At 34.5% G+C, this 18,337-nt stretch overlaps 1 protein-coding gene across 1 annotated transcript in view; it reads left to right on the forward strand.

Annotated features, from left to right (window-relative positions):
* The window catches only part of Cps1 (carbamoyl-phosphate synthase 1), a 126,636-nt gene that overhangs the window by 31,752 nt on the left and 76,547 nt on the right, over positions 1-18,337 (forward strand). Inside the window, exons 7-17 of the mRNA XM_015480991.2 lie at positions 1,044-1,133; positions 2,928-3,056; positions 3,608-3,714; positions 4,549-4,687; positions 5,371-5,448; positions 7,504-7,602; positions 8,630-8,725; positions 11,627-11,816; positions 12,789-12,946; positions 14,715-14,843; positions 17,849-17,993. Of these exons, the coding sequence (XP_015336477.1) occupies positions 1,044-1,133; positions 2,928-3,056; positions 3,608-3,714; positions 4,549-4,687; positions 5,371-5,448; positions 7,504-7,602; positions 8,630-8,725; positions 11,627-11,816; positions 12,789-12,946; positions 14,715-14,843; positions 17,849-17,993 (1,360 nt within the window). The remainder of the gene's footprint in view (positions 1-1,043; positions 1,134-2,927; positions 3,057-3,607; positions 3,715-4,548; positions 4,688-5,370; positions 5,449-7,503; positions 7,603-8,629; positions 8,726-11,626; positions 11,817-12,788; positions 12,947-14,714; positions 14,844-17,848; positions 17,994-18,337) is intronic.

The following is an 18,337-nucleotide window of genomic DNA, read 5'->3' on the forward strand; positions in this document are numbered from 1 at the left end:
ATATATATATATATATATATATATATATATATATATATATATATATATATATATATATAGATATATATATATATTTTTTTTCCTCCAGAGTAGTTAGCAAGAGAAAAAATAATATAATGACAAACTTTTCTTATATTTTCTCCTCAAGTACAGTCTAATAAGGACTATAATTTCACATTCCATATAAACTTTGCGGAGAGACATTTCAGCTAAAGTGAAATGCTCTTTCAAATATTCAGATTGTACCTTTCATGTAAAACCTTTGGCAAACTCTGAACTCATCCTAAATTCAGAATGTGCTGGCTAACTCTCAAAGCTGGAACCAGTGTGGCCACTCAGTCCTCCAGGCTTCCCTCTCTCCATTTCTTTGCTTTTCCCTTTTATGAGTTTGGAGAACTGTTTCTTGGATAAATGCCTCTGAAAATCGATCTGCCTCCAAGCAGTGTTTAAGACATAGGTAATGATTATGATATGCTCTGGGATCCTTTTATGAAATCTACCATTTAAATGCAAATGATTCTGCAGCAACCTAAAAAGACCAGTGGTGTACATGAGTTTAGTAATTCCTGTGGCTCTCATACAGATTTTAACCATCTGGCTTCACTGTACAAGCCCAATGAATAGTGATTCAGCTCTACTCCATCTGATCTTTATTGCAAGTTAGGATCAAGTGGTATTTAAAACATGATTTATCTATCACCTCATCTGTTTAGTGCTGAATCAGACAATGATATTTGAAAATTCCATTGCTAATGGGGCAAAGCAAGGGAAAGATGGTTTTAACTATGGAAGCGTTGATTTCTCAGGGAGTTTTATTATTACTCTAATCAACAGGTTACATAAAATAGCAGAGTACTTTATTTTCTCATAAAAAGATACAGTCTATAGCACTTGCTGTGCCTTTCTTACAAACTGATTATCTTCTAGTCACTCTCTAGTAGTTAGCAATCAGTTATAATCTCAGTGCACAGTGACTTCAGTTGCGTTTGACTAATGCTTATAGCTGGGGATTTCCTCTTACATTCTGGTTTTTACAATGGCAGGATGTCAAGGTGTATGGCAAAGGAAACCCCACAAAAGTGGTAGCTGTAGACTGTGGGATCAAAAACAATGTCATCCGCCTGCTAGTGAAGGTAAGTAATGTATCCCATCTCCGGGGTGAGGGTAGGTAATGTTGGTTGTCAGTGTTCAGCTGATTTCCTGTGTTTCAGAGAAAGCTTGGGTATTTTCTCAGAATGTCAGGGATCAACACTTTTCTTGTTGCCTTTGATCTATAAAATAGCACATTTATCCTTGTTCAAATTAAAGATATAGACTGCTATGTTAAAAAAAAAAAAACTCTCCAGGGCCACTAAAATTCAAAAAAGAATGATGACTCTTTTTTATCATTTATTGACTGACATTCTGACACATGCCACATTCATGTTCATTGAAGTTTAGAGATGACTAGAAAGCCAAATTTAGTCTGATATCTCCTCTATTGGCCTACATTTATTATGCACCATATATTTTCAGGAATTATGCTCTGATATAGTACAAACTTTCAAAGTGCTTTATATTAACTCTTATGTAACCAATTAAAATTAAACTTTGAAAATCATTAAGAAGAATTTAATTTTTGTAAAAGTGTTCCTTATTTTTTTTTTGATATTTCTCCTGATCACTTCTCCTTTCCCAATATCTCTGTGTCTTTCCATGCCTCTCTAAGAAACATAGTTTCTCTGTCTTTATCTCTCACACACATGCACACACTCATATACCAAATTAGCATGAATATTGGAGATCCTTCAGTGCACCTATGAAGTTAGAGAATATCAGAAATATCCAAATCATGATTTCAGGTTGTTGTCAGTTTAATTAACAAAATTTGCATGGATTTCTCAGTAGCAGATGCTGTGAGTGGCCTATCCATATTCCACTCTCATTTTCCCGTTTTAATTCATGTCACCTATTTTCTAATTGCAAGCTTCTTACATCTCTTTGGTTGGTTCAAGTTTTCTGGCAGTCAAGAAATTTCTGCATAAGAAATTTCCCTGGAGCATCCCACAATCTATGAGCAGAGAGTCAGTATATGGCTCCTTTGCCCCATGGATGAACTCCACACTGGCTCTCAGAGTTCCCCAAAGAGCTTGAGTCTCAATTGTCCATGGTGATAATGTATACCTAATTGGCGTGTCCCATGGGTTAGTTACTCTCTATTCTATTGATATTTATTTTTAAATCCTTCCAGATAAGCTTATTTCTCTCAAATTCTTCTCTCAGGAAATGCTTAGGGAAACCCTCAAATGTACCTTTCTATATATTATTACAACAAAAAGATCTATTTTTCACCTCAGAATATAAATATCATAGATAACATGAGAAAACCCTAAGAAAGTAAGTTGATTAAAGTTTTGTCACCCAGGCCTAGTACAGAGGTGCAAGTGTGTAATCCCAACAACTTGGGAGGGAGGATTGCAAGTTTGAGGCCCCAGGTAACTTAGCACGACCCTATCTTAAAAAAAAAAAAGTCACACAAAAAAAGGCATAAATGAAAAAGGGAAGAGAGATGGAGCAACTAAAATTCTGCCAAAAATGGTTTTACCTTTGTTTGCAACTCTAGCTGGTAAAGGTACCTGTGCTCCTGGGAGTCCAATCATGGAGCCTTCATACCCTGAAATGAAGAACAGGAAAGTGCATTATCTATCTTTTCAGAGTCAAAACCTCAAAAGTGTTTTCTCCCTTTTTGCATTGACCATTGCTTCCATTTATTCCACCTAAAACACACTGAGTCACACAAAGAACTTTCTGTTTAGCCGTATTTGTTTAAATTATATACTACGTTTTCCTTCCCTTTAAGGAGTGGCTAGTCAAAAGAAGATCCAGCAAGATTAGAGTTTGACAACGGAAATGTAATTAAATTCATCACTCTTATGTTTCTTTTCCAGCGAGGAGCTGAAGTGCATTTAGTTCCCTGGAATCATGATTTCACCCAGATGGAGTATGATGGACTTTTGATTGCTGGAGGACCTGGGAACCCAGCTCTTGCACAGCCACTAATTCAGAACGTCAAAAAGGTGCAGTGAACTTGGGTGGTGGTGAATATTAGTGTGTCAGGCGAGGGTCTTCTAATTTGAACTTATTCAGTTATGTTTTAATACTTGTATTTGGGACCTCTCAGGCAATATCAATGTAGACATTATACAGGCAAACCATGAGGAGAGAATACCAGAGGAAACACAGCTTTTCTTCAGGGAGAATAACCTTGGGCTTTTGTCCTGCAGTTGAAAGAGTTGGAATCCAATCTTCACATGTATTATTCCTTATGATTGTAAAATGACAACTCATGTTCCTTACAATGACCATGGGGCCTATAAGACCTTCAAGTTGCTAAAGAAATATTAAATTAGATTTAGTTGGGTCTGAATGTCAAGTATGTCTTATTGAATTCTAATGCTACCAATTTGTCAACCATGTCCTTCTTTATATTCTATCTTTTTAATTTAGTTACTATTTCCTTGTTAAGAGAGGAAAAAAAAAAAGGGTGCTTCATTTTTATTCTTTCAGTGACAGCATTCTTTTGGAACCTGTGCTACTACTGTGCTAATAAAAGTTCTTCCTGGTTTAGATTTTGGAAAGTGATCGCAAGGAGCCAGTGTTTGGCATCAGTACAGGAAATTTAATAACAGGACTGGCTGCTGGGGCCAAATCCTACAAGATGTCTATGGCCAACAGGTAAGGCTGTCTTATTTTGTTTTTGGCCAAATCAGTTCTGAAATACTAACTGTAACCAAACATAAAAAACTTAGAGAACTCACCTGCCTTTTCTTTAGAATCAATAGATAACCATCCTATTCCACAGTTCACAGTCACCAGACTACATGGTACCATTTCTATTGCATTTCTGAAAGGCAGCCTTCTCTAACGATAACTTTGCTGTAGTTTAAAGTCATTTTCCTTCTCTTGGCATAGATTGAGGTTGTAATATTCAATCAAATGGTATTCCGAGGGAAATTGTTCTGATTTTAAGCTTGATTTCAAATCACTGATCATACTTTATGAAGCTAGTATGACTTAATAACCGAGAAATCTTCAGAATGTCTTGGTTTCACTTTTTGCCTCAAATGATGCTAATTTATTCAATGCCAGGTGCTCCCCAACAGCCCACCCTCCACAGAAAGTATAATTCAAAATGATTCAGGTCTGATCAGTCACCTATCTCAGTATCTCTCAAGAACTCTCCTTGGGCTTTAAAATTACTTAAAATCAGTTGCTTCTATTTTTCTGTTTCTGTTCAGGTAGTGAGCAACTCTTTTGGTTATGAGAGCTTTTCTAAAACCAATTATAGGAGTTTAATAGACCTGATATTTAACACACAACAAAGCTTACCAAATTGATTTTTGTTGCTAAAATTATTGGGATTAACAATCTGTGACTTTTCTCACAAAGTGATTTTCACTAAGCAATTGAAACTTTTGAATTGTAAAAGGTTTTTCTTTTTCACAACTAATGCATTTGCATTCTCTTTTCTTTTCCTTGTCCCTATTCCTTCTCTCCTTTGATCTCCAGAGGGCAGAATCAGCCTGTTTTGAATATCACAAACAGGCAGGCTTTCATCACTGCTCAGAATCATGGCTATGCTCTGGACAATGCCCTCCCGGCTGGCTGGAAGCCACTTTTTGTGAATGTCAATGATCAAACAAATGAGGTAAGTGCTCTCAATAAGCCTGTTCAGTGGGTGATGAGAAATTCAGGTGTTAATCCTGTGGTGCATGCTCCTTTTCCCTATTTTCCCTATTTTTGGTGTGCGAAAGAACTCTTCTAGACTATTCCCAGAACCGTCTCCTTTTTGAAAGTTATTTCTCTTTTATTTTCTCATCAGTTGACTCTGAAGATCCAGTACATATGTTCTTACTCAACAGCATCTTACACACTCATAGTTTATGGGCAGTTGGTCCAAATCTGTTTGGGACCAGCCCAGGCTAGTCTTGGGCACTTCTGTAGCACTGCAGTAGCCTTGAGAAGACCCTTGGAGAAACAATTTAGAAACTGCTGATAATATGAGAATTTGGGTATATTTTGAACAGAGCCCAGAGGGGCCCCAAAAGCTGTGGATCAAATTTATAGGTTTTTTTTTTTTTTTTATAATTATGGAATCATAGTTGGTTGAGTCTTCCTTGGCCCATTTTCTATTCTTATGGAAATGGTTTGGTATGTCAGTCCTTAAAAATCTCCAATCAGGTTATTTAATGGTGTTGGTATTTATCAGAATGTTATTAAGCACTCGGTTCAATTTTTAATTTGAACTTTATTGTCTATTGAATAATACATTGCCACTCTTGACATTTGTTGTTACAGAAGGAATTTTTTTCCTGTTTCTTATTCCTTTAGGGGATTATGCATGAGAGCAAACCATTCTTTGCTGTGCAGTTCCACCCAGAGGTCAGCCCAGGGCCAACAGACACTGAGGTATGTTAGAAAGATGGGGCCTATTAATATACTTAAAATAAATCAGAGGTGTGTTTATGTGAAAATTCAAGAAACCAAAATAATTACCGTAGATAATTTTGGTGCCAGACATTCTCAAGAAGGGTGCTTTGGTAACACACATTTTGTATTAAAATTGACTCCATGAATATCATGGAGTCAATTTTAATCTTTTCTAAAATTTAAAGTGGGAAAGCCCTTAAGAAACCTGCAGCAACACTATGATGCTATTTTTATTTAAACCCATTATCATTCTAATATATTTAGTTCTGAAATTTACAATTGTTGTACTATGCAAATGAATTCCCTCTTGCTCACTCCTTCTCATAACTGAAATGAAATTTTAATCCCCCATCTGTGACTTCAAAAAAATCCCTATGGCAACTGGTTGTGTAGCCACTAAGGGAGAATAAACAGCAGCAGGAGAAAGAAGGCAGGCAGGGAGGAGGGCGAGAGAGGGCTGCATGCACATTCATGTGATCAGATGGCTTAGGAAAAGAACCATAAGGAATGCTTGCAGGAGCTTTGCTTCCAAGCTAAATATTTTTACTTTTTTATGTGAGCTCTTGGTTCAATGTTCAAGCACATCTTTACAAAAAAGAGCTCACAATGACACTGAGGGAAATCTGGGAAGTGTCAGGTGACTCTTCTCTCTCACACCCAGGGGCCTCCAGTAGTGAGTAGGATGATAATTCTTTGTCAGCAGAAACCCTCAGAAAAGACATCCAGGTAAAATGAGGAGCAGAATAACAATTTCCCCTCTATAAAGTCCTCTCTCTCATCCCTGAATTGCCCTTTCAGACATTTATATTTTATTCTTGTTTTAATATTATGGAGAATATTGGTTCTTAATAGTCAAAATCAGTATGATATTAACCTACTCATAATGAAGCTCATAAATAATATTCAGCTACATACATCATGTAACACATGACAAGCAGTTTTTGAAATTTAAAATTTAAATTATTAGCTTATGTTAGTACTTCAGATTAGAAACATTGCAATTATGATAGGCAATCAAATACACTATGATTTAATCCTTTTTTTGGTCCTGCCAAATAATTGTAAAATGAATATTTTTGTTGAGATTCGTTGTATCTATTAGTGTTAGTCAGCTTTGCTGGGACCTAAATACCTGACAAGAACAACTTAGAGGAGGGAAACTTTATTTGGGACTCATGGTTTCAGAGGTGTCAGTTTATAGATGGCTAGTTCCATTGCTCTGGGCTCAAGGTGAGGCAGCACATCATGGTGGTAGAGGTTCAGGGGTGTGGTGGAAGAGCACCGCTCCATTTATAACAGCCAGGAAGCAGAGGAGAGGAGCCACAGGAAAGATATACCCTCTTAGCACATGCCCCCAGTTCTTCCTCAGTCACTCCTCACCTGAATACAGTTGTTCCCCCAGTAGTCCTTTCAAACTAGGATGAACTGTTAGGTTATGGCTCTCATAATCTAACCGTCTCACCTTGGAATATTCGTGCATTAATGCAGGAACTCTTAGGGAATACCTCACCAGGAACTCTTAGGGGACACCTCACCAAAACCATAACACTACTAAAACAATGAGAATTAAACTCATTGGTAAAGTTTAAGATTAATTTTTAGAGATTATTTTAGAGCTGACAGAAACTTAAAAAAGAAAATTCTCAGCTTTTTATTTTAGGGTACATAGTGATATAACTTTAATTTTTTTGGTCTAGTTAGGATTTAATTTAGAAGAAGAAAATGAATTACAGCTAAGAGGCTGAAAACTTGATATTCTCAGAAGGCATTATCTGAAATCTTTATGGTCTGTTGAAAACTTTATTTTCATAGGATTTGAAGGCAACAGTTAGAAGTGTTTATTTTATATAATTTTTATGGCAGTAGATATTTGGTTATTGGCAAAAAAGCAAAAACAATGACAAAACCCCAAATATTGCATAGGAAAATCATTTATTGCTTATCTGAATTTCAACTTTAATAGAGCATCCTGTATTTTACTGGCAAGCATATATGTTTTGAAGTTTCTAACCAGTTGGTTATATTTCTTTTTAGTACCTATTTGATTCCTTTTTCTCACTGATAAAGAAGGGAAAAGGAACCACCATTACATCAGTTCTACCAAAGCCAGCACTAGTTGCATCTCGAATTGAGGTCTGTATGAATGGGCTTCTTTTGGTTTATGCATTTGGATTTTCTCTGTCATGTGATTTTTTAAAGCAAATGGTGGAAATGACATTAGTATTTATAAAAGATGACTGGTAACATTGTATTCACTTAGAATTTCACAAATAATTATTTGGTTTGCTCTTGATGATATTCATTGGAACTTTTCATGTTTAGATTTAAAATATATCTATTAAAATTTACTTCTATTTACTTCTTCAAATGTTATAACATTTTGAATAACATAATTTAATAATGAATAGTGTTAATTTAGTTTGTATTTTGATAAATTTTCTTTACCCAAACTATTATAGAACTATGTAAAGCCTGAGATACAGGTCAGACTACAGAAATCATTATAGTTAACACAACTCTTTTTTTTTCCAACTATTAAATTATTGTTCAGTATCATAAACTGAATAATATAGTTTTACTTCTAGATAGCAACTGGATTAAGATTAGTAAGGCATAAGAATTATTTATTTGAATATATATTAATATGACAATTTTCTTTGTAGTTAAACTATACATCTCCTCCACATCATTATTATATAAAATTTAGAAGGATATACTTGTATTTTAAAAAATATGATATATGCATATATACATAGATGTGTATTTATGTATATTAATATATTTGTATAGATATTTTAGATATGTATATGTGTTCACAAAACCTCTTCCAATTTTTTTTTTTTTTTTTTTGGTGGTCCTGGGAATTGAACCTAGGGCATTGTGCATGCGAGGCAAGCACTCTACCAACTGAGCTATATCCCCAGCCCCCAAATATTTTTTACTTAAGTGAAAAACATATTTATGAACTTTGGGAAGTGCATTGAAATGAGAGATGTTAAAATTGTTAAACTTTTCCCTCATGTTTCATATATTTTTTGAAGCATCATATTTAAAACCATTACATAAAAGTAGAAAATATGGCTTGTTTTTTTCACTCTTGAAAATGCCTTCTTTTCATAATTTAGTAATAAAACTAATGTCCTTATCCTGTTGTTTATAGGTTTCCAAAGTCCTTATCCTAGGGTCTGGAGGTCTGTCCATTGGCCAGGCGGGTGAATTTGATTATTCAGGATCTCAAGCTGTAAAAGCCATGAAGGTGAGAGAACATGAGCTCTGCTAGAATTAATATGCTCTCTTTAATGAGTCTAATTAGTATTTTACAATTTAGATTTATGACACTACCTCTTTTCAAAGTGGCTATAATTATTTTCCTTAACTATACTTACTTACATGTCTATATTAAAAGACATTTGTTCATGAACAAAATTTTTAACTTTTTCAAATGTGCATACCTGTCAATTAAGGAGGTTAGATTGATTTCCAAAATTATGTTATTGCTTACTCATAGTGAAAGCATACAAAACTACGTTTATAGAAGCTGCTTATTTCTTTTGAGTCAGTGAATGTTGCAAATATGTTTGTCTTTCATGTGAAAGAGGGAATATGGGCATCCTTTGTGCTTTAGGATACTTCAAATGCTCTGCAAGATGCTTCAGGCACCTTTATGGTAGACAATGGAATCTCTAGTTGGGAGAGCAAGGACAGCAATGTATTTTGTTCAAGTATTAGAAAGTTTTACATGTCACCAGGGGACCCAATTTCCTCATCAGTGACTTGGAAAACTGGTTGGTATGACTGCATTTTCAAGTGAAAAAGAGCATTTGATATCCAAGTTGGGAAGCATATGTCCTTACTTCTTCACTTTCTTGAAATATTTTTAAACATGATTGTAGTAAAATACCTCTTTAGAGAAATTGTATTATATATCTGAGGAATTTCTATTGGAGAGCAAACTTGGCCCCTTTTTGGTGTTATTTCCCCACTTGGTCTGCATCTTGTGCTAATCAGGCAATGTGAGCTCTCCGTGACTTTGCCTCAGGCTTTGCAGTGTGGAGGTGTTCACCAGGGACCCGCCAGTGGAAAACAGCACAGAGATGTCAGCCGCAGAGGACAGGAGGCATGGAAAAGCAGTTGGCTAAAGTTTTTCTTGTTTTCTTTTCTTATTATTCTATAGTCATTGAGTTTCCTCTGATAGATGTCTGTTGAAGAGAGGGAGAACATAGCCCCAAATACCTTATTCTTCTTCCCATTTGTTTTCATTTCTTTATACTCTTCTCCACGCATGCATGGATGTATATGCACAGGCACATATTTTTTGTTAATATTTTTAAAAAATGCCTTGCTTCATTGTATTATAATTTAATTTCTTATTAGATAGATAATCAGAGGATGTCCACTGGTTTAGATTGATTGTAATACAGTCTGAGTGTGTTCAAGCTTTAGAAGACTTGTAAATGGTTTACAATTTTTATGCTATTTGGGAGTTTTATAAAAATTTAATAGCTTATAGTTTGGGTTTATATGTATTTTATATCTATCTGTAGCTGAAGAATAGGAATTCTTAGTTGTCATGTTATGATCATTTAGGAGGCTATTAGAGATAAATTTATAAACTAAAAACATTAAAATCTTATGGCACATGTATTATAACCCAAATTAGAAAAAAATTTGAAAAAGTGATATAAAATTAATTAAAAATATTTCAAAATTATTTGTTTTAAAATGAATGAATACTTATGTATGCATGAGATTTTTTTATAATTTTATGAAAATAATCATATTCATTGTGTTAAGCACATTCAGAAAAATAATTAAATATACTTCTGTGTGTGGAACTTTTCTTTAGTAGAGAGACTTTTTGTAACTCCTGTTGATGATGTTTTCTCAGTTCAGATTCAATTATTTAAATTCCAACCCACATTCAAGACGTATTTGCTTATCTATATGTATCATGCTAACCTTCTGTTACTAATAATGCTCTCATTCTGAACAATTTCTTAAAATCCTAAAGGGTGACTCATATTGAGACAAGGCATAGGACTTGAGTCATAATATTGGATTAGAGTCCTAGTATTGCCACTTTCCAGCCATGACCTTTGGTGAGCCATTTAACCTCATTGAATCTTAATTTCTTCATCTAAAAAGCAGAAATATCTCCCATGGTCTTTGTATAAAAATTAAATAAATTAATCAAAAGTATATTACATGCATCAAGGGACTATTTGAATTTAAAGTTGCAGAAAATATACTTAATATTTATTCAGATCCTCCCCTTAAGGTATGTATGTAGGGCTTTCAAGGATGATTTCTATACTTCTGAATATTTTGTTAACGTTTTAGAAGAATCTAAAATTGACATGCTAACTCATGAAATAATAAGAACCATCTGGCCATATTTCATAATAATTTGCTAACTGTTGCCCTCATCCAGATTTATAAACATATCATTCTTAGTAGCCTAAATGAAGAATTGTTTTGAAGGCCTCCATGTGTAAGAAATGGATAGGGCTATAGATACTTTCTTCATGCATACACATGAGGGTGTGCACACATATGCATTCATGAACATAAACATGGTTTTTGTTTTTATGTTTTTTGCCCTATAGTTATTTTCATTTTATATAATATGTATGAACAGTTGTATAGTGTGCTTTGTTAAAGTACTATAGCAGGCGAAAAAAATCTAGAAAACAATGGGAACCAGCAAATGGCTCCTAGTGCTTCTAACAAGAGGAGAACACATTATCCTACATTTAAAAAGTATACTCAACATTGTTTTCAGACAGATAATAGAAGGAGAAGCAGCTTCATTGTTGCCTCCAGTTCTATTTACTCATTTTAAAATTTTTGAACCATTTTATTCTTTTAAGGTCAGTTGAGCCATAAAGCTCAATAGTATTTGCAGACCTCTAACTTGTGGTAATCCTTGTGAAGAACTTTTTTTTTTTTTAAATGGTTTTATTTTGTTGTTAAATAAACAAATGCTTGTCTTTGACCAAATGCTTGTCTTTCTTTTATTTCTGTTCACTTGTACTGTTACTGATTGCCACAACAAGCCCACAAAATAACCCCAAATCATCTTTCCCCCATAACCCTTCATTTGAGGGTAGCATTGTCTTTGGACCAAATATTCAAATACTTGATGGTTTTGTTTTAGGAAGAAAATGTCAAAACTGTCCTGATGAACCCCAACATCGCATCAGTGCAGACCAATGAGGTGGGCTTGAAGCAAGCAGATACTGTCTACTTTCTCCCCATCACCCCTCAGTTCGTCACAGAGGTCATCAAGGCAGAACGTCCTGATGGGTTAATTCTAGGCATGGGTGGCCAGACGGCTCTGAACTGCGGTGAGTTCTTTTAAGTTCAGCTGCAGAGTTTTGACCCTGATACCTACTTGTGACATATTTTGTTTGAACTCATCTAACAATTGTGCTCTGTGTACTCTGAAAACCTTTCCTCTTAATGTGTGACAAGGCAGTTAGGAAACAGCCACTGGGAAATGTGATATGATGAGTACTATTCATTTGTTTCACAAAACAGCTGAGCAATACAGAAAACTTTAGCTTTCATAGGTTTCCTGGGTTTCTTCCCTCCATCTTAGGATGTGTTTTTTTCTCTGTTATCATGAAGCTGTAAGAAGTATTGTGAATGAACAATGAGTTTTAACATGGAATAAGTGCTCTTCTGTACCTGTTCCTGAAACATCTGACTTTTACATATATGTTCATGGTGAGATAGATCACCTCCTACCATTCTTCAGGCATCAGCTGAATTTACTACTTAGTCTCTTTAGGGTGCTTCAAATCTTTGCAGCTAGATCATGAATGAAGATCTCTAATGACGTTGGGGTGAACAATTGGGAATATATTTGTATGTCAAACATAAAAGACTTATCCAAAATTAGATGGCAAAGTAAAAGAAATAAAAACAGTTTTGATGATATTTTCAACCTAGATAGAAACCCATGTTTGTGAGATTATTTAAGTAACAGAATCTCATTATCTAAATATACCTTTGAAGGAATGGGAATATACTGAAGTCTTAAGGCTTAGTGTACTTCTATGATTTATGTTAATAAGGACACTAAAATTAATGTGAAGGGTAGTAGTGGCAAAAGCAATATCAGCATCAGAAATTTTATTTCAAACTTTTTCTCTAAGTGCAATTATATTGTGGACTGCAGTGACTGCTTGGGTTTAATTTTAAGATTTTGGAATTAATTTTAAGATTTCTTTTTAAGAATATTGTGTTCAGGTATCAGTTAAAGGAGACACAGAGTATGAGATTATAGAAACTAATCATAATTGGTTCTCCTGTAGGAGTGGAACTATTCAAGAGAGGTGTGCTCAAGGAATATGGAGTGAAAGTCCTCGGAACTTCGGTTGAATCCATTATGGCCACAGAAGACAGACAGCTATTCTCAGACAAGCTAAATGAGATTAATGAGAAAATTGCTCCAAGTTTTGCAGTGGAATCAGTAAGGAATATTTCTGTCTGGGGAAACAGGCATTATTTATTTTGGATTGTAGGGAGAATGATTTGTCATGTGTAGTAATAACAGTTAAAGTTCTTATACTTGCATGTATTTTCTTCCAGAAATGTATTAGTACTTCAGAGACATTGTATATTACTGGAAGCATTCAATGTTGAATATTAGGGATAGGTATAAATATTTTATTTTATGTAAAGAGAAATACAAGGCCAGAGATGAAGTGGTTTATCAGTGGTTGAGTGCCAAGGCATCTCGATCTCCTCAACTGAAACTAAGAACCATACAAACTGGCAATACTGAAGTGATTTTCCCTTCTTCCTGACATCAGTCATACATCATTTATTGCAAATGCCCTGAAAATGGGATTGGATTTAAAGTATTTTTTTTGAATGGAATAAAAGTTTTAGAATGAAATGTCTCTAGTCAGTAAGACTCATGACTGAGAAATTTGTATCTTAGATATTTAAAGAGGATGGTTTTGATTTTTCTATTACTCATTTTTTATTGTATGCTATGCCTATCAATAGGGTTTTACCAGTTACCAGGAAATAATCAATTAGCTGTTGATCCGTTTTTGTCCTAAACTTTATTTTTGATTTTGGACACATGTTACATGAAGTGGAGGTGCTACAGGAAGTTTTAAATGTAACTTTCCAATGTAGAAATAGGCAAATTCTTAGGGATAAGGCAGGCACAACTGGGAAAACTAAAGTTGGGTATGTGTGTTTCAGAAAAGAATGCTACCAAGTACTGTCAATCAGGAATAATCCCAGGAAAGCTCTTCTGAACACTTTGGGAAGCTATTGCCATACATTTATTCTTCCATTGCCAGATATAATTATGTCCTTGATTCCCCAGGATGAGAAACAGGCATATGGGAAAGGTGTAATTACATTCCCATTGGTAGTGTAATAATATTCCATGACAGAAAAATATAACCACCATATGTTGTATTCTGTAAGTTAAAAAAAAATCCAAGCTTCTGGGACTACTCTCAGTCTGAACTTGAAAAATGAAAAATCTCTTTCTATACAGTGTTCTTAATGGCTTATTGTGGAGTAATACCAACTTAGCTTCAGCAGTAGAAAACCTTGTTTCATTTAAACACAAAATTTAAGATTTCAATAATTCAATATGTTTTCCCAGTTTCAAATGAATGATGATTATTTGGCCATAGTTTTATTTTTAGAGAACAAAATATGATTTATCAGAAAAAGTGAAGATTTATATATATATATATATATATGTGTGTGTGTGTGTGTGTGTGTGTGTGTGTGTGTAAAGAGAAACACAAGGCCAGAGATGAAGTGGTTTATCAGTGGTTGAGTGCCAAGGCATCTCAATCTCCTCAACTGAAACTAAGAACCATACAAACTGGCAATACTGAAGTGATTTTCCCTTCTTCCTGACATCAGTAATACATCATTTATGTGCAAATGCCTTTAAAATAGGATTGGATTTAAAATATTTTTTTTGAATGGAATAAACATTTTAAAATGGAATGTGCGCACGCACACACGCACACACACACACATATGAAGTCTCCTAGAATTCTATAAATCCACTTAACATTTGCATTGCAACATATATTTTCAGAAGGAGATGAGGGAATAATAGAACCTTTCCATACTCATGCACCCCAGATCAATTTATTCACCTAAATTGCCAGGCTCTTGATGTGTTTCTTCTTCTTCTTTTTTTTCGTGAGAGTGTGGTATCTTTTCAAGTTTGGTGTTCTTTTTCTTGTTTATAGATTGAGGATGCCCTGAAGGCAGCAGACACCATTGGCTACCCCGTGATGATTCGTTCTGCTTATGCATTGGGTGGCTTAGGCTCAGGCATCTGTCCCAATAAGGAGACCTTACTGGACCTTAGCACAAAGGTAGGTATTTTCATAGATGGCATTCTTACCAACCAAAAGAAGAAAAAGAAAAAAAAATCCCAAACAAAACAAAACAAAACCAAAACAAAAAATAACCAGTTCATATTTTTTCCACTGGAGAAAGTTATGCAATGAGAAATGACCCTTTTTAAAAAATTTCTAAATCACTATCATATGCTCTAAAAGTGTGGTTGAAAAGACCACACTCTGAGAGGGAACAGAAGTGCACATATTTATGCCGGGACACATTGAGAGTCCCTAAGGCTCTAGGTAAACCAACGGTCACTCTGCCTAAAGATCTGTCTTTATTTTATAGTTTAAAGTCTTCAGTGATTGGAAATTAATCCAACTATATCTTAATCCAACTCATTAGTATTTGTAATACTAAAATATTTTTAGTGGTTAAGAAAAAAATCAAAATATAATGCCTCATTTTACCATGATTTTTTAAAATAATGTGATGTGAATTCACATATCCAGTAAGTGAAGCAAAGTTCTTTTCATAGTTTACCTAAAATTCAGATGACTAAACTCTATATACTGTAAATCTCTCAATTTAATAAATGAGCAGATTTTGTCACTTACTATACACACATAAAATCAAAATTGAGACTTAATCATTTATAATTTATTTTCTCTCAAAATCACTTCAATATATTGACAAACACTTTTTGAGTATTAAAGAAAATATCTTGAGAACTTAAGATATGCTCAAGAAACAAACCACAACAAAAGAAATCCAGAAATTAACACACGAAACATTGCTCCAGAATTCTGCCCATATTCTATTTCCACAGGACAATGTCTGGCAATTCTGGGAGCTCAATAATTACTTTGAATGAATGAACACATGGCATCCGAGAAGCTTGTGTGACTTACATGGCAGTGTGGAGGCGAGTCTGGCAGGATTATCATGAGGATTATTTTAGGGAGTGCTTAGAGAATAGCTCTATAACAATTTATAGCTTAATCATTACTTTCTTTTGGTATTGAAGCAAAATGAGACCCTTGAATTAATTATTGATGGTATATGTTGAGTACAGATAAATAAAATTAAATATAATATTTAAATGACACTAATGACAGGCTTATAAATCTGCAACTTGGATTTAGTTTTTCTAATGTTACCAAAATTACCACCACCACAACAAAAAAGCTGGGTGTGGTGGTGCATACCTATAATCCTAGTAGCTCAGGAGGCTGAAGCAGGAGGATGGCAAGTTCGATGCTAGCCTTAGCAACTTTTCGAGGTTCTCAGCAACTGAGAAAGACTCTGTCTCGAAACAAAAGATAAAAAGGGCTGGGGATGTGGCTCAGTGGTAAGGTGCCTGAGTTCAATCACTGATACAAAAAAAAAAAAGAGGAAAACAATCATATAAATAGTTCTTGTTCTGAATCATATATTTAAAGCAAAAACATTTATGTGGATATATAAAAATTAATTTTCTATAGCCTATCAGATGTTCCAAATGTTCTTAATATTAGCAATCTCATCATTACTGTCAATAGTGACAATACATACTTATTCTCTATCAAAATATATTTTTCACTTATGAACAACCATTCTAAGTTCCAAAAATTTTTATGCAGAAGATAAGGCAATTTTGGAATGAGATAGTTTTCAATGATTTTCATTCTGCTAAAATAATCACTAGCTTGTTGAATGAGCTTCCTTGTTGAAAAGCTGACTTTTACCTTGAAATTAATTAATCATAACTTTACATCCTAAGTCACCTCCTTATATTTTTGAGGTTATACTTAGTACAACTAGGATCTTCATTAACACATTTAGGTCCCTAAGTTAACATTTTGTATAAAATCTGAGACTTAAAGAAAATAGAGGAAACAGGTGAAAATCATCTCAATTTTCTTTGTATCTAAATATCCATTCTACTTCATTAGAATGCAGAAAGCTTTCTTAAATTCATACCCTTTGTTTTCTATATTTCTTCTTTTTAAAGGCAACCCAAATGGCAAATTAATCATTATTAAATTGTTAGCAATGGCTACAGAGTGGCCTGACCACTTTGAGAACCTCATCAAGGGTAGCTGTGAGGACAAACATCACATTTTCAGTAGCATGAGCTACATCCTGTAGCAATGACTGTTGTTAAAAAAAGAATAGGTTTGATATACACTATGAAAAATTTTAAATTGAGTTATTATGTTATTATACAACCTACTAATAATTTTGAAAAAAAATTCAAAGTACCTTCCCTTTCATGCCTTCCTAAATCATATATATTAGCAGAAAAAGGGACATTTCTCGCTTATATTATCAGTCACTATATGCCCTAAGGTCAGAGATTGCCTCTTTCATATTTTGGGTTCAATATTCTACCAACTGTGGGTACTCAGTAAATATGAAGTGATAATTATACTAATTCATTTCTGTCTAATCAGGCATGCATGATATATGACTCCAAGTATTTAAGCACTTAAGCAGTGATTAGCCATAATAATAGCTGCATATGATTCTTCTAATTCCCAAGTTTCCTATGCCATCTTGCCTAACTGTCTACAACCATCATCATCTCCTTTCTCCCCCTCATCAACATCAACTAACTTTTATTGTGTGTGTCACTGTGCAAAGCATCCTCAGCTATTTTAGAGAAAGCCAGAGTCTTTAGACTTATTTTTCCACATTTATTTGTACTTATCACATTTTCTGGTTTCACAGAAGCTTAGCTGCTGAAATAATTTCATTTCCCTCTGCCTGATTGCTCAATTATTTTCTCTTTTTCCTAAATTAGTTTGATTTAATGTCATATCAGCACTTTGAATGGCAAGCCTCAATAATGTAAATCAAGCACATTCACTGCAGGATGCTATTCCTGGTCTCACTGATTTTCTGACACACTATGCCGTCTGGAGTGTGGTGGAATATGGAGACTGTGTTTGAGACTTCAGGCCTGACCAGGATTTAGGTCAGAGCATTTTGCTAAAAATCCTTGTTAAGCCGGTGCCTTTCCTTACTCTTTGGTACTTGTGTCACCAATTTCCAGGCATTTGCTATGACCAACCAGATTCTGGTGGAAAGGTCAGTGACGGGTTGGAAAGAAATAGAGTATGAAGTGGTCCGAGATGCTGATGACAATTGTGTTACTGTCTGTAACATGGAAAATGTTGATGCCATGGGTGTTCATACAGGTAGGCAGAGAATCTTCAAGAATTATAGTAATGCTTTTAGCTCCTGACTTTGATGGCCCTAGCAGTCTTCATGAAGTTCTTTTCTTTTCTTTAAATTACTATTCCTAGCTGACAGACTAATGATGACACTTAACACATGTACAATATCTTGTAGTATTGCAAATATTGTCACATTTAATTTGACCTTCATAAAATCCCTCTGAAGGAGGGCAGAAAAAACTATCCTGATTTCATTTGTGAACAGAACCAAATATAAGCAACGGACTGGAGGTAAAATCTATATAATTTAGTGTTGACAGGTAAAGAGAGAGGTTGAGAAGGTTTAAACCAGATTGAGGTGTTAG

Source organism: Marmota marmota, unplaced genomic scaffold (assembly GCF_001458135.2).
Source record: "Marmota marmota marmota unplaced genomic scaffold, marMar, whole genome shotgun sequence".
NCBI lineage: Eukaryota > Metazoa > Chordata > Mammalia > Rodentia > Sciuridae > Marmota > Marmota marmota.